The sequence below is a fragment of the Ptiloglossa arizonensis genome, chromosome 5, assembly GCF_051014685.1.
Source record: "Ptiloglossa arizonensis isolate GNS036 chromosome 5, iyPtiAriz1_principal, whole genome shotgun sequence".
Taxonomy (NCBI): Eukaryota; Metazoa; Arthropoda; class Insecta; order Hymenoptera; family Colletidae; genus Ptiloglossa; species Ptiloglossa arizonensis.
The window spans coordinates 27,632,398-27,656,798 of NC_135052.1; the positions used below are offsets into that span (position 1 = coordinate 27,632,398).

At 37.4% G+C, this 24,401-nt stretch overlaps 1 protein-coding gene and 2 long non-coding RNA genes across 5 annotated transcripts in view; 2 read left to right on the forward strand and 1 right to left on the reverse strand.

Annotated features, from left to right (window-relative positions):
* Positions 1 to 1,565: 1,565 nt before the first annotated feature.
* Positions 1,566 to 24,401, reverse strand: part of Picot (putative inorganic phosphate cotransporter protein picot) — a 38,737-nt gene continuing 15,901 nt past the window's right edge. The window contains exons 1-8 of one of the 2 annotated variants that reach the window (XM_076311106.1): positions 23,390 to 24,019; positions 9,625 to 9,812; positions 5,804 to 6,046; positions 4,516 to 4,603; positions 3,995 to 4,221; positions 3,520 to 3,669; positions 3,049 to 3,423; positions 1,566 to 1,902 (exon numbers count right to left, since the gene is read on the reverse strand). In XM_076311106.1, coding sequence (XP_076167221.1) covers positions 1,717 to 1,902; positions 3,049 to 3,423; positions 3,520 to 3,669; positions 3,995 to 4,221; positions 4,516 to 4,603; positions 5,804 to 6,046; positions 9,625 to 9,812; positions 23,390 to 23,501 — 1,569 coding nt within the window. In that variant the 5' untranslated portion in view covers positions 23,502 to 24,019 and the 3' untranslated portion in view covers positions 1,566 to 1,716. Of the gene's footprint in view, positions 1,903 to 3,048; positions 3,424 to 3,519; positions 3,670 to 3,994; positions 4,222 to 4,515; positions 4,604 to 5,803; positions 6,047 to 9,624; positions 9,813 to 23,389; positions 24,020 to 24,401 lie in introns of those variants that run through there. The other variant, XM_076311108.1, reaches the window with a different exon arrangement.
* LOC143147508 (uncharacterized) lies at positions 12,157 to 13,216 on the forward strand. The gene is made up of 2 exons (XR_012992273.1): positions 12,157 to 12,197; positions 12,915 to 13,216. It is a non-coding gene; the product is annotated as an uncharacterized LOC143147508 (long non-coding RNA).
* On the forward strand, positions 14,437 to 17,402 carry LOC143146951 (uncharacterized). Of its 2 annotated transcripts, none has more exons than XR_012992124.1 (2): positions 14,437 to 14,801; positions 16,472 to 17,402. It is a non-coding gene; the product is annotated as an uncharacterized LOC143146951 (long non-coding RNA). The 2 variants fall into 2 exon arrangements; XR_012992125.1 differs by lacking the exon at positions 16,472 to 17,402 and adding an exon at positions 15,941 to 16,171.

The following is a 24,401-nucleotide window of genomic DNA, read 5'->3' on the forward strand; positions in this document are numbered from 1 at the left end:
AATGATGATGCTGATGATGACGACGATGATCATGATAATGATGATGCTGATAATTATAATAATAACAATAACAAGAACAATAATAATAGTATTAATAATAATTATAATAATGACAACAACAATAATAATAATTAAAAAAAAGAGAAAATGCATTCCACTATGCAGATATACATCCTTTCGTCCGAATGTTTATCGTTTTCCGGAACATTCGAAGTTAGCTTTCTTTTCCTATATTTCTTTTCTGCTTTGTACACGTTGTATAAATAAGTAGGAGCAATAATTTTCTAACGTCTATAGCGTGGTAGAAACTTACGCGTAGAGATATCTACAATATGTATAAACCATTATTGTATTGCAAGAACGTGTTGTTCGCAACGATTTTGGAAGTAGTGAATATTCCCGGTCTCGAAGCCGGGCGCTCGAGAATGTTCGTCTTTCCCGCGATCAATGTCGGTCGTACAATACAAAATGGCAGTTGTCTGCGATAAAACGCGACTCGCAACAAAGGGGAAGGGGGGACGAACGCGAGGATATATTCGCTCTAATACTGTTGCCACACTCGTCCGTCACAAACACGCAACGACACGCGTTCTCTACGATCGAACACGCTGCGCGAACGAATACCGATCGAGTAAACCACACGCGTACATACCCGGGCATGGACAGAGGTTAAAAAATTGTCGTTTCGTGTTTCTTTCCATCGATCGATCGGTTTGTTGTTCGTTACCCAGCGCGCAGCGGGAAAACACGCGGCGAAGCGGATTCGAAAGATTCTAAGAAACATCGATGTAATCTTTATTCTGGCATTTTCGATCGTAAGGCACGTAATCTTCATTAAACGAAATGGGATTCTATAAAAATGTAAAATTCTCTCTCCTTCACTGTCTCTATCTATTCTCGGTTCAAACATTGCTGTTTTCTCGTTCCTCTCACTCTATCGTGACACACACACCCATCTACAGCAACCACACACTCACGCACAGTCTCGTTCGTACCTTATTCTATTCGCGGATCGCACAAAAACGTGACGTTCGGCTCGACTTACTTGCTGCATAAATGTTTGCGTAACGATTCGAGTTCGCGACGCGCGTACTCCGAAAGAATGACATCCAGGCAGAAGGGTCTAGGTGTTGTCGGAATCGTCCTTTGCGACAGAGAAAAATCGAAAAGCCGAACAGGACGATGACCGTTTCTCGAAGGGCATAGTTCTATCGGGCGTGCTCACTCCCTCTAGGGAACAACGCCGCTGCTATTCTCTTTCTCGTTCCGCATTTCGTGCCTGCCATCTCTCGTCGCGCTCTTGCTTTCGTCCACTCTTTTGATCGCATGCACACAGTCGTAAGCGCTTTTCTCTCTCGTTTTTCGGCGCATGTTCTTAAACCTTATCTGCGTGTGGGGTCACAGGATGAAAGAATAAATAATAGGAAAGGAAGAAGAGGAAGAGTACGGAATCACGAACCGCAAAGATCACAAACGAACTCGGGTCGTCTGCGACGTTGATCTAGCGGTAACTTTTGATGCATTCTCGCGGTTGGTTTGTTTCGCACGATCGAAGGAGCGTGGTAGGAATGAACGTAGACCGGTGAATGAGGAGGGGAGGGGGGGGGGGGGATAAAGCCAGCCAGCTTGCCTCGAGCGACCGTGCGTTCACCTGAGTGGCAGAAAGAGAGAGACAGAGAGAGTGAACGAGAGTCCGTCGCGCAAATACGCTTATCGTCAATGTTGCGTCTCCGTTATGGTTTTCACGGTCTCCAAATTCTGCTTCTCGTGCCTGTCTTCGTCCTTCTCCGGATTGTCCCACGACTGCCTTTCCCCAGAGCCGAATATTATGTAGAAAACGGCGCACATAATGTAAACACCCGCCGAAATTAAGAACACGAGCCTCCATTTCGCTTGCGTCGGCTGGAACAAAAAAAGAAACGTCGTTCTTTGACTCTAGCATACTGGCCACGCTCGATACGATTAGGTTTCATAGTGCTAGAGTAATTGTCAAGTAATTAGAGACGCGTTATCGGTGCGTTTCTGCTATGAAAACATTGAAGGAAACTTTTCAATGGACACAGAAGGGAACTGGTCGATAAGGCTAATCTAACAACCTATTGTTTTAAACGTAATTATGCGAACTCAATGATTCCAGTATAAAAGTCAATTACTATAGTTCCTAGTTATGTGCAATAATTCTTACACCGGCCGGGTGCAATCGAGTTATGCCAAACACTGTTTATATTTCTTCAACACGAGCGACCCATTGGCTCGCGCGATCACCCCAGCTGTCTAAACAAAAACTAGTCGATCGTTTCAACGATCTTTCTCGTACGGCAGATCAAATTTCATCCGCCAATGGAAATTGTTATAGTCCTCATTACATAATCATGAGAGTATTATCAATGGACTGATTGGATTTCTCAAACGAAAATAAATAAGATACAATCAAATTCGAACTATTTTTAACTGTACGTAATTAAATGTTTTTTCAACACAGGGGCTCTCAAACTTTTTATATTAACAACATTTTTCATAGCTCAACTATTTTTTCACACTGTCGTTAGCGTCTAGGTGATTTTTTCACATTTAAAATTGATCGAGTAATTAAGTCTAAATAATTTAATATACAGTAAATATTTATCCCTAAAATATTTCCCTAAGAAATTTGAACGTTTCACAGTTTGAGAACACCACTGATATAACTTATAATTAAAAACAATCGGAGAAAGGTTGTATTTCGATCCATTTTCATTGAGAAAACCTCACAAATCTATTAGCGATGTGCATACAAAGATACAATACTAAAAAATTTCACGGAGTCATTTTCAAACTAATTGTAATCTTTCCTTATCTTTGCCACGTAAATGGTATATTTAGTTTTGTTAAATCTACTTCAAAAATAGACAACTATATCGGACAACGATACACAATGTACCTCGGTGGGGGTTTATTTGAATTAATTAAAACTTAAAAGTAGAAACACACCGATAATGCGGATCTAATTATTTTTCAAGTTATCGCTAGTCAATTGGTTAACCATTCGCGCGTAATTGGAATAATTACCGGTCCAACGATTATGTATCCAGCCGTGATAGGCGCGAGGAGACCGGCAAGGTTGGCCAGGCAATTGGTAAAGGACATTAACACTCCGGCGAATCTTGGGGATATGTCGAGGTGGTTCACCTTGAACCCGGAATAAATACCACCGTTCAAGCCCACGCCAACCGTCAGGAGGGTAACCGTTAACCAAGAGATGCATCCGGTGTAGGAGGCGGCTATCAACGCGATCGCGGGTCCGAACTGACCGATGCTGTTGATGATCTTCCGTGTATACGTGTGGTTGAACTGTCCGTTGGAGATCATCCAGTCGGCCACGTGAGAGATTACCATCGAGAATATCCACATGGCTAAGTATGGCAGCGAGGAGATAGTGCCGTTCTAAAATACAAACAAACGGTTCGCATAACCTCTTCGTCCAATCGATTCATGAATAACAGGGCTACCAAACTAGAGGTGTCTTTAGCTTCCTTTTACCGATTTAATATCGAAGTGCAGAATTTGCTTCATGAACGTCGGCAGTTCGGTCATCAACGTCTCGTATCCATAGTTCTGACCCATGTGCGCAATCAGTATGGCCCAGAACGGCAGTGACGTCACGATCGACCGCCATGGCACGGGTGGGGACTAAGACAAACGGAATAAGTTAAATACGAATCGTGCTCGCTTCAGGGCTGGGACTATCTGTCGAATCTCTCCGATTTCAAACATTTGGCGAGTACAACTCGACTACTCGAGTGTCCTAATATCTTTTTCCAAGTATCCTTCGTACTCTTGATACTCGAGTACTTTAAGTTCACCATTCTGTAAGCTTTATTTTCAATTGGTACACTTCGATATCCCAGTACCATTATTACAGTACTATTGCCAACTAATCGGTAAATATTCAAATACGAAATTATTCCAGTAGTCTCAGCCCTGCTTCCAGCTATAGACGAGCAGAGCTACTCACGGATGCCCCGGCGCTTCCCCATAGAGCGCTTAGTATATATTTCTTCTCATCCTCGGCGATACGAGGGTGTTTCTCCGGGTCCTCATAAACCATCAGCAGGAACGCGATGCACCAAATGGTACCGATTGCACCGAACACATAAAAGATCGATGGCCAGCCACCGTTGAATCCGTATTCAGACAGGATACCGCTCAGAGGCATCGAGATTACCGTACCGAATTGAGCACCTAAACGGAGAACAGATGAAAGTGATCGATTAATAATTATGCAGCGTGTCGTGCAGTCGTAAATGATAATAATAATAATAATAATAATAATAATAAAAAGACGAAGGAGAGGAAGAAGCGTCCGACGGAATAGAGAGAGCAGGTATCCCGATATACGGAAGATATCCGAGGTGGCCTGGTAGGTTTTCTGTTCCATCGGTAGTAGTAAGAGAGCGCGAACCAAGACGTGCCCGGACAACCGGACAGACGGAGGGAGAGCTACGCGGAAACAAAGATCGCAGTGAACCAGCTTACCGGCGTACACGAAGGCTCCCATCCTGCTGCGTTCGTTCGGCGGTATCCACTTGGCCAGCATCGCGTGCGTGCAAGGCACAATTGGACCCTGCAATAGGGATAATCCATTCCTAGGGGGAGGAAATACACCCGAACGATCAAAAAAGCGTTCACACATGACGGGGGTGTTTTGTTGATTTTACACCCCGCTTTGTTTCTTTACTTTTCTTATGTCTTGAGAGTTTTCATCTCGAGACCATTCTCTTTTCCCCAAACAATGATAATCGATTTACTCGACCGGCAGCAATTGGAGGGTTAGACAACGGGGAGACACAGCCGACTGATCAACGGTTCTGACGAGTCCCCGCGGAGCGAATCGACAGTTTCATATTTTGAGGTTAACAGTCAACAGATTGACTGAAAAATATTTTATATTTTAAGGTTAAATCTCTGTGAGAGTACAATCAATGTATCGGCGAGGGTTTCCCGGTTAAAATGAATCCAAACACGAACTGATTCGGATTACTTTTTATTCTGCACATTTTAATGTTTTTAATAATAATATGTACAACGTATTATTAAAAATAGTCCGAATGGGGCCGTGTTTGGACTCATTTTCATCGGAAAAATCTCACCGATCGATCGATGATATTCTCATGAAAATACAATGATACAAATTTTTATTTTCATTAACCAATGAAATTCGACTTCGTCCGTTTACCTTATTGTCTTCAATCGGGATCCATTAGAATCGGGGACTAGTCAGCTGTGCCTTCCCTTGCAGAAAGGGGAGGTCACGATTAGGACGTGCAATTTTTCAACGAAACTAGTCTTAAACTCTAGAAACGGTCGATTATAAACGAATCCAGAATATAACAAATTACAAATTTTGACGAAAGGACTAAAAAGGTCTGATATATTATTCCTCTCTAGGGCTAATAGTTTAATCAGAAGTTTGATCCCTTTTGGATAGAAAGTAATTAAACTATAATTTGTTTACTATATTTTTCTTACAGTAAATATTACAGTGTCTTACTTTTATTACCAAAAATATACCAAACTTTCCACCCAACCGTCGAGATCGATAATTTCGAGGAAAAAGTATCTGATCTAATAATTTCAAAATATATTATTGTTTAAAGTTATATTTTACAAAAATAATCAGCTATCTGCGGTTAATATTTTAACATTTGTTTATGCTGATCGTTCTCTGCATTTTAAGCCTATTTGCGTTCAACAAGCGCTCGTCCACTTTGTGACCCCCTCTTGCAAAATAGACATCGTGGGTCTAAGAAACTGAATCGCTTACCTCGCCCAAGCCTTGAATGAATCGAACGCCCATGAGCCAATAGTAGCCAGCGTGCGCGGATACTGGTACCAGTAAGCCGAACACCGAGTTGATCAGCATTCCAACACCGAGAAAGTACTTGGATCCGTAACGTTTCGCGAGTATGCCGAATGGTATTTGCGTGATCACGTAGCCGTAGAAAAAGGAGCTCAACAGGTAGCCCTGCATCGTACTGTCCCAATTGAACTCTCCGTCGCTGCTACTCTGGAACGAAAGATCTTGAGATCATTCTCCGCGTTCGTGCTAACTCGATCAACAAATTAAGTCCGTCCACGGACGAAACTTTGGACCGCGTAGGTTGCTGCGTTAATTGGTCGAAAGAGAGAGAGAGAGAGAGAGAGAGAGAAACGAAACGTTCGAACCCGTGGACTATTTTTATCCACGTTTTCACCGTCGTTTGAAAGTAACGAACGGACAAGCGTCACCGGCACGTCTTTAATCGTTCGACTACGACGCGCTCGAAACTAAAAACAGTCACGGTGCGGAGAACGAGGTAGTTATTACGGTAACTATAGCTTAATTGTTACCCGCTTAATGTAACGCGAGTCGCGTCACTGTTACTCTGCGCGAACCTACGACTCGCGCGGCCAACAGTCCCATGTAAGCAGGAGGAGATGCGTAGTATTGTTTTGTTTGTTAATAAAAATAGTAATTTTTATATTTGTCATTGTATCGTCGTTAAAATATTATCTGTGAATTCGCGAGGTTTCCCCGATGAAAATGAACCCAAACACGACCCCATTCGGACTACTTTTAATTATACGTAATTAATTGTTTTTAACGGTGATTGAACAACATGTAATTAAAAATAGTCCGAACCAGGGCGTGTTTGGACTCATTTTCATCGGAAAAACTTCGCGAATTCGTTGTTTATACTCTCGTGACGATACAATGATAAATATAAAGGGATTCCTTATTAGATATGAAATTCATAACATTTCGCCTGTGTACCGAAATGTTTCAAATAATGTGGTCAAAAGTTCACTTTGAAAAGTGGCCCGAAGTGGTAACAAAAGTGGAAGAAAGTTAAATAAACTCTTAGTTACCACGAGTATTTCTTATCATTTTACATTGCACAAATGTACTTGTTCTATTTGCTTAATACTGCAGAAATTCAATTTGCATTGAATATAAATTTAGTGTTCAATTTTTTTAGATAGATGTTTTTACCTGAAAGTACGCAAATGTTAATGGTTTATTTACTTTTTCCTTGAATGTGTTGAACTACAAAAACAATTTAAATTATACATTTTCATAACGTGTAACGATTATTTAAATAAGTTATTCCAAATAGTAGAATAAATTTCACCTTTAAAGTGGAAAAATTAGCAAGAATAAAGTACAACGTAGGGGTTAGATCGGATCAATGAACATTTGTGCAAGGTTTCATCAAAATCGGCGATCTGATCTGACAGTCATTCTTCTGAATCATGTGCGCGGGAATGTAACGGTCGCTACGTGGCCGCGCATGCGTGCAGATGAGAGAGAGCATTGACTCGCATCGTATTTACTTCTTGAATTTCAGATTACATGTGACAACAAATCGATACAATATACTTCCATCCGATTTCGGTTGTTTATTATTTCACTGTTATATTTAATTTAAATATATATGTCTTTATTTGTCATTATTACCACTGTCGTTTGAATCAAGGTTTATATTTTACTAATGTTGTGCATCTAAGAATATAACATAGGAAATTCAACACTGAGAATTCTTGGCACGTGCAACGTGTTGAAAAAATAATTTCTCAAGTTTAACATCTTTAACTATAGTCCAACTATAGTATTCTTTCTAAAATATTATAACAGACGTAACCAATAGCAAGTTTTATAGCAATATGGTGTAATGTTGTAAATTATTATGTCGACCGGGCAGTAAGTGGATCCTTCTAAATGACTATGACAACATGTCGGTCACTACACTTGTCATGTAGCAGCTGACGTCTACACGCCGAGTGTAGTACAGAATCCCTCGTATCTGACACCTTTTATGTATATTTGCTGCACATAGTAACTCAAATGCAATTGTATCGTTCTTGATTTTTGTCCTCTTTGGCACGCTGAATGAAATCTTAAATTTTCGAACACCTATTGCCATGCACTATATATGCTACTTTTTAAGAATATTTTTAAAAATAGATCTTAGTAATTACAACAAATGATTTTTACTTTTCAGTGTTACATCGACTTTAATTGATAACAAGAAGCGAGCTTTCCCATTTGTTACTTATACGTTGGTACACAATATATATTACAAGTACATATCTGATAAAACTATCAATAACGAAGAAAAAATGTACAAGAAAGTACAGTTACGAACTTTTGACCGTGTTAAAAAAAAAAAAATTTCCCGAAACTTTTATCGAGGTAAAAATCCGAACTTTTAACGGGGAAGTACTATTTTAACATTCTTCTTGTATAAAATAGGGTTTTATACTTATCGATTGAGACGAAATAAATAACACAACGCTAGGAAAAGTAAGATATATGCATTGTTCGAATTGCATTATTTGTTATAAAGATACAAGAACGATAGGATTACTACGATAAAGCTCGACCCGGCGAGAGTGGAAGTTCGAGGGTAAACGCGTTTGGTGGAGCGGGTGAGGAGAGAAAGTTTCATCAGTTATGGGGGATGGACAACTGACGTCTCCGCGAATCGAATCGCTCGTTTCAGTTCACGAGCAATTGCTGGGACATCACTCTGGGCCAACTGATGGTCACAGTAAAACCTGACACGCGAGAAATGACCGCAGAATTGGTATGATCAGCGCCTGAAACACAGAGTGAAAAGTGGGGGCGGAACACTGTGTTGATCACATCCACCAGTTGCGCATACCTGTTTGGAACGTCACTCTTGCTTGGTCGAGCTATACATAAGAGTGTGTACTATGGGAAGAGAAGGAAGTAAGAAAAGTGGAAGTGAAATGTAGTAATATAGGAACGAAAAAAAATATAGGTTATGTTAGACGAAGATGGAAATATTGGGGCACTTCGCAAGGGGGATGAGTGGGGATGAAAACGAAACAGGGGAATAATTTGAAGGGGAGAGGGGGAGATGTGAAATAAGACAGGAGAGTGAGAATGCGGAGAAATGAAGAGAGAAATAGATGAGAAGAAAGAAAAGTGTGAGGAGTTAGAAATAGAAGAGTGGACGTGGTTTAGAGCTGAGGATTATTAGGTAAAATTTTAGAATTAAATATAAAGTGTAAAATATATTGATTAATACGTGACTAAAAAGAAAAAAAGAAAAAATAAATAAATCATTGAAAGGCATTCTTTATACAGTAACTCTTCGTTAAAGCGTTGCGTTCGTCCCTCGATAAAACGTACCGGATCGTCCCCACTATTGTTTAGGTTCTTTAACTCGAACAACCGCTAACTGAAGCAGCCGGCAGCTATAGGTATTGCAATTACCAGTACAAAATAAAATTTATTTAATTTCTCACTGTATTGTTACAAAAATATTATTAATCGATCGGCGAAGATATCCTGTCAAAGATGGCTCCAACTTTATTCGGACTATGTTTAATTACACGCAACTGAAAGTCTTTCAGAAACGATTCGTATTAAATTTAAGTATAAAAATAGTCCGAATACTGAGCTATTCGGTCTCATTTTCATCAGGAGGATTTCTCTCACGAGGATATAATGAAAAATATAAAAGTATTCAAACTGCATTAGTGACTTTCTCGACAGAGCAGGATCGATAATTAATGAAACAAAATTAAGAAACAAATCGCTCGGAAGCGTTCCGCATAGTCCTGTGTAATACTTACGGTCACCGGTGTGGTAACGTTCCTTTCGTAATTTTCGCATTCATTCGTCTGTATCTCATGATCCTTGGCGATAGCGGTGTGATTGACCATAGCGACGATAGCAACGGACATGTTAGTTCTCATCACATAGGCATTCGCCATGCCGAGGAACAGCATGAAGGTCACCACGTGACGCGACCCCACCAGCGCTGAAACAGTAAACATTCGCCTGTTACGTCAGACTGCGCGAAACAGATCGCACGGGCCCTTCGGGGAATTGCGAAGAGCGAACGGTAATGGCGTGAAAACTCGTAACAGCGATCGCGCTGTGGTCTTGAGTTGTTTAAAATCGTGAAACGATCGAAATTCAAAACCGATCGACGGTTGTCGAAAAAATTCCATCGTCGTGAAGCAGAAAAGACCTCACGCGAGAACAACGAATACTTTCACGCGCTACTTGTTCCTTGAGAAGATCGCGAGGATCGTCGATCGTTCGAACGCGTTTGTCTTGGCGCGTCACGCGACACGGCGCGGCGCCGTCAATCTTTAGCACCAAGGACGCAAGGTCGAGACTCGTGAGGACAACTATCGACAGTATGGAACGCGAGGATCGACGACGACGTCAATATTTTTATTTTTAAGATCGTTACATTCATTGTCCCGAAATACATACTCGGGTTAATTTTCAATTTGAACGTATGTCGCCGCTCCCCAACGTGTCACTTTCTCGCACGCGTAAATTTATAATCTTTATTTCTCCAATGGGGTTTTCACGTTTTTGGAAGGAATTAAGAATTATTTTGCCACAAGATAAATGGGTCAAAACGATGCAAAATAAACTCCTATATTGTTGAATTCAAATGATTACTGTATTCCTAGAAATAGATGTTCAAAGTTTTAAACAGTGTTACGGGGTAAAAGAATGAAGTAGCGTTTGAAAATTTTTTAAATTATGGAAAATCACATACAGTTACTCTAGCTGGAATACCGGAAAAGTATCTAATGGACAAATTATCTAACATTAAAGATGAAGGATGTTTTATAACTGGATTAATGGCACTATTCTTTATATATGAAACGTTTTTATTTTTTAAATCGATACAGAGTTGATTATTGAATCTTTTACCTTATACAATTAAAAAATTTTAAATAGACTTTCGGATAAGATTGTATCGTTGTCAATTCAATAAAATTTGCTATCTTTTATTAATTTTAACCGAAACAGAATGAAAAATGATGTATATGTTATAAATACAAAACAATGCTGATAAAAATATACAAAAAATTGAACAAACATAAATTTAACGAGATTAATGATAAATGTCAGAAGAAATAATATTGCGCAGTTTTAACAATTAAAGGAAAATTTAGATAAAAAGTACATTACTAAATCAAATAAATTGTACGCGGATTTCTGCCGCAAAACAAATATTTTTCTTATTAGAAGTAATAATAAAAGAATTAAAAACAACTTTTACTTGTTGCACCTCTCGTAAAAATATAATGTACAATTTTTCTGTTAATTTTAAAAAATTAAAATCATGCAATAAAGGGCTAAAATATTAGTTGCAAGTTAGATGATAGCGGCAAAAAAATTCGAACGTATAAATTTTGTTTATGGTTGGTAAAAGTCTTTAACAGAAATTAAGATAATTTTATATTTTAAAGTATATGTAAATTATATGTAAGCTGTAATGATAACTATAAGCCGTGCCACTTAATTTATTTATCAACGGCCATACGAGTATAACCCCTTCAGGGGCGAATTATTTTTTTGAAATAAACAAACATTTTTATTGTTGACTTGTGACATTCGTTGATCCTATGAGAATTTTACCGTGTCATGCCATTGAGAAATATACCAATTATGAATATTTATTAACAATTCCGATGATTACTTTCATGTTACAATATTTAACCTCTACGGAGATATTAACACACACGCGTGTGTTTAATTTTCAAATTAGTTTCTTTATCGTACCTTGAATCATCGCAATTACGTAATATGGAAATATTGTCATATTATGTAACAGTAACAATTTTAATTTATATTTATTTTCTAAACAAATTGGTTAAGTTGTCAAAGAGACCCCTAATTGTGAATTTTTTTCCAGTTTGAAATATGTTTTAAAAATCAATGTTTCCTAAAACTTTTTCCTTTGTATATAATAGACGGTTGACCTTAGTTCCAAATATTGCAAAAAACTTTCGATACTATACATTGAACTCTGCGAAACATATACGTCCAGGCAGTGTGTGTAAGCTGCTTGACTTATGTTTCTGTAAACACACGGCAGTAGCCGCAGTCAGGATATATAACGGGCGGATTTAAAAACTTTCTGCGCAATTAACCGTCTCCTGGCGCGACGGGCAGGAAAAATGTGTCTCCAGTTAATAGTGATCTTGTACGATCGTGGAACTTTTTCCACACGTACGAGATCAATGTTAATCGATGGTCGATTTTTCTCCGGTCATATGAACCGAAATTTTTAAGTTCACCCGTTGTACGTCTCAGTCTTCGGCCACTGTGATGTGTTTATAGAAACGGTAGACAAGCGGTGATCCCATGCTGACACATATGCTTCCATGGACGTGTATGTATGGGTAAAATTCAATCTATATTATTGACAGTTTTTTGCAAATATCTCGGAAATTAAGGTCGTCCGTAAATTTTTTCAAAGAAAAAAATTATTCAAAATATCACCCTTTACAACATACTTAAAAATAAATAAAGACTTCTTCGATAATAAAATAATATGTACGTTCTTGAAAAAGTTGAACTAAACTGAAAATGAAACGAACACTGTTCAAACGATTCTACACATACTATTCAGATTTTTCTTTTCATACTCCCTTCATTATTTGTGTTCATTTAAAGAAAAGATATTTACAAATATTTATGTATTTTTTCTTTAAAATATTTACAAATATTTATATATTTTTCCTTTAAAATATTTACAAATATTTATATATTTTTCCTTCAAAATATTCACAAATATTTTTTCTTTAAACAGACACAAATAATAAAGGGAATAAAAAAAAAATTTGAATAGTATGGGTAAAAAGATTTGAAATACTATACAGATGCATATAAAGCACAAAGTTGTTTTAGACTCCCTATTGGTAGAAAATGAATAATATTGGTCATCTATCGCACTCTACTAATTGAAAGCCTAGCGTAGTTGGTGTGCTTGTGGGATTTCGCATCAGAGGGTTATTTCATCGTCTTAATCTAAACGATAATCACGTTTGTCTTTCACTTTATCACATTCTTTTATCTGGCACTTGTTCTTATTTATTTATCTTTTCAGTCTAGTAAACGGGAATGACCCAATAATATGCACAAGAGGAATAAATGTTACAATGATATTTCAAACATTACTAATTTGTTCTGTGACAATGATCGTGGAGAGAAGAGTAATAAATCTTGCAACAAATTTCAAAAGGATTTTCAAATTTGTTCTATGACAATCATTCTACGCACGACAAATCCCAAGCAGACAACAGATTGGTCAAAGAAGTCTATTTCGCTGCTAAATGTATTCGCCAGATTACATACTCTACCGATGAGATCATGTTCTAGTTTAATATATGTTAATAGTAAGTAGTCGACGTTTAAACAATTGAAAAAATCTAACTTTTCTTATTTGTTCGAAAAAATATTGTCGAGCATAGGTTGAACATTTGTCGGTTCAAAATTTTCCACAAAAAATGAAATATTATATCCATTAGGTATACTTTACCTATCAACTAGCGTCATAATCCTGAACCTGTGTACAATATAATTGATTTGTGTTGGCAAGTGTCCTATGTTCTATATTTGTGTAGGTTATAATCAAAATTTTAGTACAATTTAGTATCATTGATTGTGAAAAATTTTTAAATTTGTTTAAATTTGATTACACTGTTTTCATTCAAGAAAATAATTATTTTCATAAATATATCGATTAAAAAATTTATGGTGCTTTTTGTAAAAAAGGCTATTTCGTTCATTTTTTTTTACTAAAGAAGACAGAACAAAAGTTTAGTTAAGTTTATTATGAAAAATTTATTTCTCTTTAAAATTGATTTAAAACATTTCAACACGTTGAATGCCGAAACATTATGAGAAATCATAAATTGGGAAACCGTTGGTAATTCTGATGTTATCGATTTAATTCAGTTTATTTTCCAGTGTGATTTAATGAAAGAAAATTATACTAAATATGACAGATTTCTTTTGTATGTCTAGTGAGAAATCATTACCTTGTCGAGAATTTCTTATATTGTCGACAGATCGCACGGCGGCCAACATGTTAATACTTTCCACTAATAATAGATATAACCATTACAAATGTAACAGTGCTCAAATTTAAATAGATCTTGAGACGAGAATATAAAATTTAAATATAAAGTTTTACTTAAATGCATTCTACCATTTAGACCCAATCGTGTTAACAAGTATATATACACATTTGACAAAAATTTTTTTTCAAGTAGCCTACACGATCAGGAAACTTTAAAACATATTTTTCTGTAAAACGAATTCTTCGAAATTTCTCGCGATTACAATATTTTTCTTCCTTAGAGACCGCAATGTAAAAATATGTATAACTTTAAGTTATTTCGTTAAAATTAAATTCAATGTCGTTTCAATTGTATAATAAACTCTGACCGATTTCCTACACTTTTTTTTATACAAAAAGGGTCTAATTATTGTCTACGAATAAATAAATACTCGCGAATGTTTCTGCAAATAATTCTACCGAACTCGAGTCGAATCAAACGACGCGCTTGCGCGATGACGCTCGAGGCAGAATCTTTCAGTGGCGTTCCGACGTTGACTCGCTCGAGTTCTCTCGTGTTTGCGTGACGCTTGCCAAATAACGTTGAACAAGAAACTACGCAACGAACTGGGAAGCTCGTTCTCGCGCTACGACAGCTTCCTGCTCGCAACGGATCGGCGAACGATCGCGCCATCGATCCAACCGGCAATTCTTTCAAAATGATTATCAATTATCTGGGATCGACCGAACGACCCCGACCATTGCGTCACTACGTTCGAAGGCTTGATTATTACATTCTCGAAACCAAATTTTCATGAAGCTGTTATTTTTTTGCTTCATATGTTTGCCAAGCAAATGGGGTTATCCTCTTTTATGTACATTGTACGTTATAAGTAATAACGACTTAAACAGACATATACGAATGAAAGAGAGGTAAAAACTGTTGAATGAAGAAAGTGAAGTAGTATTAACGATAAGTGTTAATGTTTGTAGTATTAAATCAAGTTTAGACATTGTTACTCGAATCAAGCTATTATAAAATGTTTTTGAGACAATTATTTTCGACATATTTGAGTAGATAAACGTATATGTGTATAAAGGTTAATCGAACAGAATCAAAGAAATTAAATAATTACGCGAGAAGAAAATGTACTAAAGTTTGCCATGTATGTAATTGGATATACTTTCCTGTGAGATAATATTAAATTTTTCGACTAAATTGTGCCAACAAAAGTTCAATTTAGATTTTAATAAATATTAAAACTATTATTAGAATAACTTTACCCCACAAATAAAGAAAGTGTACATATCATATATCAAACAGAACAATGTTGCGTAATGGCCAAGTACAGCCAAAGGCTGTTTCTAAAGCTAACCTCAAATATACGGCGAGCCCATAAGAAATTTACGTAAGAGCCGACAGTATTTACGAATGAAGACATTCCAGAAACAAGTTCATTACGGTTATAATTAATGCTACGAAAAAAAGTAAAATGATTTATGTCGTGCGCAGATATTTCGAACGAGTACATAAAAAGATTGCAGATATACTAAAAAAGTTGAACATGTCTAATTCTTTTTAACTCTAGAGTCAATTTGTACTTTGCTACAGTGTTATATTACCACGGTCAAAAATATTTTAAAGGCAAAATCAGTCGTATCAACACCAGTCATTCCACTGTCATATAATATGTGTAGTATCGAAAAGAATAAAATATAATTTACACGGAAATAAGCAAGAGAATATATCTACATACACGTATAAGAGCATACTTAAAAAATATACATATATACATAATTATAAAAAGGCGTAGCTGCGCGAAAAAAATTCTTTTTTTAAAATAATATTATTTAAAATTTGATATAATTTCTTAAATCAATATTATTTTGAAAATTAAAGAAAGATATTTTTGTTACTGTTGCTTTTCATACTAGGCAATATACTAAAAAAATAATAAGCATGTCAGTAGGTCGAAAAATTTAACAAATCGACCATGTGTTTGTACTAATCTCTAGTTAATAATCCTCTGTAAAAACATCAGATCAGATATAACTTTACACTTCTCTCACAGACTGAACCTAATTCACGAACTGTTCGCCAACGAGTAAATCTTCAAGTATGATGTACAATTAAACCATCGATTATCAGAAAGTCGATTAACCGAAATGTTAATCCTATAAAAATTTATTATCAGATATACTGATTATCGAATGATTGTCTAGGCTTTTACTCTTAAACCAACCCAAGTTCCAGCTGTGTATTTAATATTATACAATATTGTAACTGTGTTAGATAAAAAATAGTTGTACCTGTTTTTCAAATGTTAAATTTCTGTTGCCCCCATTATTATTATTATTGCCTTTTAATTACGCATATTAGAAGAAAATGTATATACATTACAAAATATATAAATGTATTAATCACTCCCTTTGGGAGTAATTAAATGGTTTTTTAATTAGGAATGCAGCTTCTTATTAATTATTGAATAATATCATGAAATATCGTAAAATAAATTATAGATAGTATTTTATCATAAGATAATTAATCAAGATTACAATTTAATTACTATTTATAAAGTTTATGATTGTTTCTCTAATTGTAGAAATATTGAATTATTCCTAAAGAGAGCCTTCATCTTAAGCTGATACGTCGAGAAAATGAATAAATTACGTCGAAGACTGTTTTCAAAATCACCAAGAAACTTATTTACACTCGAATGGCATAATTAATGTTTAAACCTAACCTTCAACTGATACACAAAATTTCCGATAATCGACAGTCTACGGTATCGGGAAAGTGAACATAACCAACTGAACAGTGCGACGACCTGTGACTGTTTCCACTCAATTGAATAATAAACGACGATCTATTATGACGCAGTTTCAATCAAGTCGCGCCGCAGTGTGTAATACGTGACATTAAAGTCCGAAGCAGTGCCGATGACAATCCGTTCGAGAAATCGTATATTCGTTAAATAGGATTGGTATTCGTGCGGGTTAAACGAGTGGCTTCGGTTTCTACGAGCAAGCGCGCGTATCCGCGTCGTAATTTTCCCGAAAACGACTTTTACATAGAACAAGGAGGAGAGCGAACGATAGACGCCTACTCAATAATTTATCATGATGATGCATGTTCGCCAAAGGCGCACGGTGCCTCCAGTATCGTGTGAAGCAAACAAACTTAAACGTGGCTCGTAAATCTAGGCGAGAAATGAGACGACGTTCCTGGGCGTTCGGTTCCGCGGGGAAACCTAGCGCCGACTCGACGAAATTCGAGACGGATCGCCGACCTAGCACTTCCGACCGCGGACGAAGCCAAGGTCGAGTCATGCAGCGACCACTTCCTTCTCGAGGTCTTGATTGTGAAAAGACCGTGAGATGTTCGATTCTGAATCGGTTTTCTAAAAAATTGATCAGTGTCAGATAGCACCAGAACTGCTAAAGAGGTCAATTTGAGTTGTTTCGAACTTATTTTGAAAATTACTTAATTGTGAACGGTGCTTTTGCCTACAATACTCGTTGACAATTATCAAAATAAAGAACTAATCATATTTATAAATCGATTTCTTCTTTCCCCTTCTAATGACGAAGATACATGTGCGGTCTGGTAGAAATAGAAATATGTTCACCGTCGATAGATCACCGTTAAGGCTGATCGATTTGCTTTATAATAATAATAATTCATTGTTAACATTTTTGAGCCTAGGTTTAGGGTCCTTTCGGGTACGTAAAAGGAATGATATATTTAAATACAATTTCGAAATGAACGAGAATAGGATACAGATACGAAGGTATGTAAAAAGTATTGCCAATACAACAGAATTTTGATGAACATTTTCGGTAGAAGTTACGTCGAAATAAAATACCAGATTAGCGAAAGCCTAGGTTAAGTATGGAATAAAGTTATAAAACTAAATTGTCGCATGTCATTATTGAAAAGTAAGTGGGATTATTTACCTCTTGTTAAGCATCGTTGTTTCGCGGAACTCTTACTTTCAAAAGCGAGTAATATAAATGACTAATAAATATTGTATAATTTACGACTCAAATTCGGATTAATTTTGTTTCTTCGTGATATATAAATATAAATACGCAGATCACAGTATATACGAGATATAGAAACGATTTTTCGAATCGACTTTAGTTATTTAGGGTCGAAAGCAAATTTTTTTGTAGAAATCGAGCATCTCTATCATCGACGGGTTCGTGGAACTCATCGGTTCGGTAGAACACGCACGCGTGAGTTTATCGGCCGAGATCGACCGATCGCTCCCCTCTCCTCCAGCATTGATCGACAATCAACGTTCCAACATGGACCGACCGACGAAACTTTGTGCGGGTTGGTTATTCATAATCCCTGCACGATAAGATCGCGGGATAATAATGCGGCTTATTAATAGAGCCGATGCCAAGTTTTATTTTCGGAGCGCAACGTACCGTCATACCATGATTATTTCGTGCTCAACAATTACGTTGACGCAGGGTATGTTGGAACGAATCGTTCAGTGATCGGTATATATTCTTGAACATAGAACAATCTTAGACCTGATCTCATTTAAAGATCCGATCTTGTGTTGTTTAAATCATTACTTTTACATTCAAGCTTTATATATAAATACACAATATCTAGAAGATTGATATACATTGCTGCAGCGGTGTACAATCATTTTCAATAGTGGAACAAGTAAAATAATGTATTTCGAATTTAATATAATATAAAAATTTATTCTACATTCATTGTAAATATACCTTGCCTCTTATTGGTTTTTAAGATTTAAAACAAACCCTTTTATTTGTACTCATAGTTGAAAAACCTTATTTGCAAAATGCACGCGCTACCGGATTTATGATCGTGAAAAAGTACATGGTTAAAATTGCGAACGAAATAACTCACAGATGACAATTACAATAATTGTCCCTCATATTTTGATTTTGTGGACGAAAGGATAACATACAGCTTTAGTTTGTTACCTAACCTCAAAAACAAAGTAATAGGAATGTATATAAATACGCAGTCAAATTTTGTTATAACGAGCACAAGGTTATATCAATGATATGTTTTTAATTTTTGTTTAATTCTCGATAATTTGATAACAAAATACAGTAAAAATATAAGAGAAATATTAGAGAGAGAAAAATAATGCGATTATATAATTAAATATTGTTCGTATTAGTATGTTTGTATATATTTCAATATACTTAATGTTAATCATAGTTTATTTATCCATAATTATAAAACCATATTTATAGGCAATATTAATTAATAATAACCACGATTTCAATTCCTGTAAATTAAAAGCATTATGGCTTGTTGCTCGTTAGAGTCTAATTTTCTATACATTTTTTCTCTTTTCTTTGTATCTTCATTGCATTGTTTTTAACACTAAATTACAGCATATAGCTATACCTTGTCTTTGTACCATAATGTATATCTGTCTTCTATACATTATTTTCTTTTTTTACCGAATACGTTATTGCGTTTTGTATAGAGTTCTGGTGTAATAGATACGTATTATGATCATTACTATTATTGACATTTGTAATGGCAAAATCAGATGACCTTGACTTGCTCGAAAATATGCCTATGAATACACCTGTGAGATTAGTTAGATCACCTCTTCCGTTCAAACGACAATGTACAGAACTAATTGTATAGTTATTCACACTGATCCCAGAAATAGAGTCTGTAATTTAACAAATCACCGTTGTTGTAACGTGAACTTTTCCTTAGGCTCAATAAGTTCGGTTAAACACTATATTCACAGAGTAGAGGATTAACCATACCTTAACTTTATTCTAACCGTGCCTTCACCTAGCTATAGTGAACATTATTTCTAATTTCCTTTCCTGTTCGCTGTGAGTAATGTGAACAACACAAAAGGTCACAGGAAACATAATATTGCGCAATATTATCCGCACGAGTCTCAATATATCGACAGAGCTTCAATGAGATCAAACACTTTTTGATCGATCTAATATTTTCATTGATCCACAATATCGTCCCTAGATGAACAATACTACTGTCAATATTCGATATTACAATAATATTAACCGCGTGTGGAGACCTCAATCGAAATAAATAAATAGTTTTGAGTTTTGATTTTCTCCTTTTCGAACATTTATTTATTTAATTTTTGTTTATTTACTATTCGTGAAAAATACTTTTTGTTTTAAAGAGTAAGAAGTAGCATAAAATGAAAGAAAGTAAACAGGAAAAGAAGTTACATTTCACTGTATCATTGTAGAGTGATTAAAAACAGGAAATAAATCTCCAAAGAAATCTTCAAACATATAACTATTGCAACTAATTTTTGTTAGACGGCATCTTGTGTGAAATTCCTTCTTCCCGATTCAAGTTTTTTGGTTAACGCGGCGCGTCTGAATTTTGATTGTTCTCTCGCAGTCTTCCAGGACTAATAGCGGCTAATAACTCGTATACCGCTAACTCGACGTTATTCTCGGCGTTGCAATCGGTACGACTAAATCCCTGGTCGCGGGTTAAGAAGTCACGGTATTCAATTAAGCTTGTTTAACTCATCGAACGGATTCAAGTCCGTTACGACCATATTGTAGATCGACGACAGCGCCCGACGAACAGTCGAATCTCCATGAAATAAACGATTTCCAATGAATCGGTCGCGTCGAGCTTTCGAGGAGTAGGAATTTCTGGAACGCGGTCCCTGCGCGACGCTAATTCCTACGCTACCCTAAACTGTCTTTACCTCTCAAACATTTCCGACATTCGTAGAATGGTTGCTGATGTAACCTGCTCGTTTCACATTATTAACGATCGTATTTAGGATAGGTTTCAATTGAGGTTAAGTTTAAAAGCAGCCTTCGCAATAAGACAATTGCTCTATTTTTGATATCGTATAATTTCTTCTAATATATGTAATGAAGAAGTTATAATAATATAATATAATTCTTTTCCAATACTGATTACATCCTCGAACGTGTCCATAACTATATTAGTCTTAAACTGTTATTACTACTACTACTACTACTACTACTACTATTGAAAATGTTTCTATTACCCTATAGGAAAAGAAGATTTATGTATAGAATGGTATATAAAGCGAGACTTAGTTGTACTACTATTAAGTTTAACCTAGAACGATATAGAGAAACGAGCGATGAAGGAAATGAGAATTACAATAACAAAAAAAGAAGCAAAAAAGAATAGAATAATGCGTATGAAATAAGATCATCGGTGTTGGAAGTTCAGGAATAGATGTGTAGAGAAATTTAGGTTAAAATGTAGAGGGATGATATCTAGAGGATCTGTTCAAAATTATAATTCTATTTCTATTTCCGAAAGTTATTTCAAGATCAGAAAATAATGTTTAATGGTATTGTTGCATCTTTAAACTTTATCGTATCCATTTAAAGAAATCAAGTTAACCTTAAAATATCCTTTATAGAATAAAAATATAAATTTACTCGAAGAATGGAAACGATTCTTTCGCTAACCCTATCTCGTAAAATCAATAGTTTTATTTAAGTTAAGTAATTATCTTCAGATACACACATCATTATATACAGATTAAACCACCTAAATTGATCAACTCAATTTTTTTCATAAATAATTGACGAATAAAACTTTCTTTGTACAAGTTATGGTTTCAAAATATCTTCAAAGTGATGCGATACAATTTCTTACGAGCGGAAGCTTTAGAACGAATTTACCGTGTAAACGGAGAACTTACTTTCCCTTCGTGTCAGAGTTTACTGTTTTTCTTTCGCGTATATAGAGTGTAGAATTCGTAATAAATTTGAAATTCGGTAAGAACTCGCATGATAGCAGAGATTTCTTGTGTGGGTCAAGTTCGAGGTTGGTTCGAAGCATTCGCATCGAAGCCGTTACTAGCAAGGACGATTGTAGCGCACGCAACCTCGAGGCTCGTTGGCAAAGTGTGCGGCAATGTCGACGACAGTGTCGCCGCCGAGCAGCTGAGGAGCAGCCGACGAGCACGTGGTCGTCCGGTGGAAATAACTTAACCGTGCTATGCTACAGCAACTTTAACGACACGCCGCCGTAAAACAGGAGAGAGAGAGAGAGAGAGAGAGAGAGAGAGAGAGAGAGAGAGAGAGAGAGAGAGAGAGAGAGAATAGAAATACCAAGGAAACGATGATCGACAGATCGAAGAGGGAAATCATTATATTCGCGCACGCGACGCGTAAAACGATTGAATCGCGATCGTAGTCGTCTCGTTTGCGCGCCCGTGGCTTCTGACGATTGTCTCGAATCGCGAGCGCAACGTCACGCGATACTCAGGAAATCGAGCAAGCGAGCGCCAAAGTCCGTTGCAAAAACTACATTTTCGATGTCGATCGTACATTTATCACACGTTTCTTCGTTTCGGCTATTTTCGGGGTGACGCTCGAGCGCGTTCGACGAGCTTTAAATTACGCGTCTCAGAATTTGGCCTAGAGAGACCGACTGAGCGATTATTTCGATAATCGACGCTTATCGCGGTAACGGCTGCTTCTTCGCTCGCGGATCAATCGCAACCCACGGACGGTTCGTTCCTAAATTTTTTGTTTATTTAACGACTTTATACGTTGTATTGAAAAAACAAAACACACAAGTACAAAAAACACTGCATTTTATAGAAGCAAGGTGAAAAGACAAGTTTCAGCGAACACGACTGGTTTACCTAACCTAACTAATTCTATACTTATGATCTAATTTAAACGTAAAATGACAAAAATATTTAAACAGATTTTAGAAAACTATATATTTTTAGCGATTCTTTGTAGGGTACAACCTGTCGTACGACCGAGTTTTATTGGATGCCAGTATGGCGCCACTGTATGACTCCCGATTGCAATCCGGCGTACGATTCACCCATTATTTAATTTTTATGTTCGACGAGTCAACTCTAGTACCGATACACCGATTAATGGATCTTCCCCAATTGTATCTGTAACGTTGTATTTCTATCGCCGACGTATACGAACAAACCCTATACTTTTGTATCGACAGTGAGAATTGTAATAACGAGTTTTTCCCCTTCGGGACCATGGGTCCAGGTGTACGACGTTTAGTTTGTTTTGTCAAAACTTGATCCACGAAACTAGTAGGGGGATTCGACAAAGAAAAATAATGGGAATAAAGGACGGCGAAAAAGAAACGAAACAGTCGCGAACACGAGAGGAGACGAGTCGTACGAACGAGGTACACCCACGCGCGATTATTTTTACGCCGACGCAGGTGAATCGGACGCGTTTCGTTCGTAGGAAAATCGACGACTGCATTTATTCCAAAAAGGTTCAATGCTTATGCGTCACACGTTCGCGGGAATAGATGATTAGAACTGGAGCGGCGGGCAAGAGAGAAGAAAGGGCGGGTTGCGATGCGAGTCGGGAGTGACGGCAGCGAAAGCACGTGGTCCGAGACGCGTTTTACGTGAGAGACACATGCAGATACCTCGTATATGTCTTGTCGAGTCGTTTCGAAACGCGTTTATAGAAATTGAATCGTGACGCGAAAATATATCTCGTTCACAGAATTGCCATACTTCTCCGTTTTACCGCCGATCCGTCCTCTTCTTCCAGGCCGGGTTGCTCCCAGACTAGCACGTGGCCATTCCGTCCTCTGTTCTCGCCGTTCGCTCTGCCGTTGCCGCTCATCCCGCGTTCGACGCGCGACGAACACGTAAAGAGTAGAAGATAAACTAGCTTTTCTCGGTACTCTTCTTTTCGGAACACGAGCTCGGTTGTGGTTGTGATTGTGAACGCGGACGAAGACTTGATCGCGATTGCGAATAAGAAACCGAATCGTGGAACGAGAGGTGACTCTCGTTCGTGACACGTTATGCGACGATGACGATTCTCGTTACTCGTGCGTATCGATTAGCCTCGATTGTTCACGGAATTATCACTGGCAATTGAGAACAACGACGCGTGAGTGCTTTATGGTGAAGACCGTGTGAGTGCTGGTGCTCGTGTTGGAAAGACAACGACGCGACACGCGACGACGACTCTCTTGACGAAGCGCGTGAACGTGCTCGGACGCGAACGAACTGCTCTCACTGTGCGCCCGTAATCGGCCTCGTAGCAGCAAATCGGTTGACGGTTTCGTGCACACCGATAACGATGATTAACAGCGATCCCATGTTCGGGAGCGAGTACGCATCTGCCTCTTTCTTTCTCTCTCCCTCGTGCGACTTCGGCCGGCGTTTCTGCGGAACAGGGAGAACCGGGGGGTGCGGTGGCCGCACGAACGAAACGAACCGAGGGGCCTCGACCAATCGTCACGCGCCACTCATCAATCCGTTTCGCCGATTGGACGCGCTCGCGCCATCTATCGCTGTCGACCTGATTCCGCCAATCATGAAGATGCGCGCGAATGCTACGTCTCCTTGCGTTAGAAATTCGAATCGTTCGAGGTGCGTTCGCGAATGATTCGATATCTGATCAATATTTTAATGTAAAATAAAGATTTATAATGTTTCTGGTACGCTGAGTCCCAATGTGTTGATCGTTATTATTTTGTTGCTTATTAACAAGCCGTTATCAAAGAATTCGTTG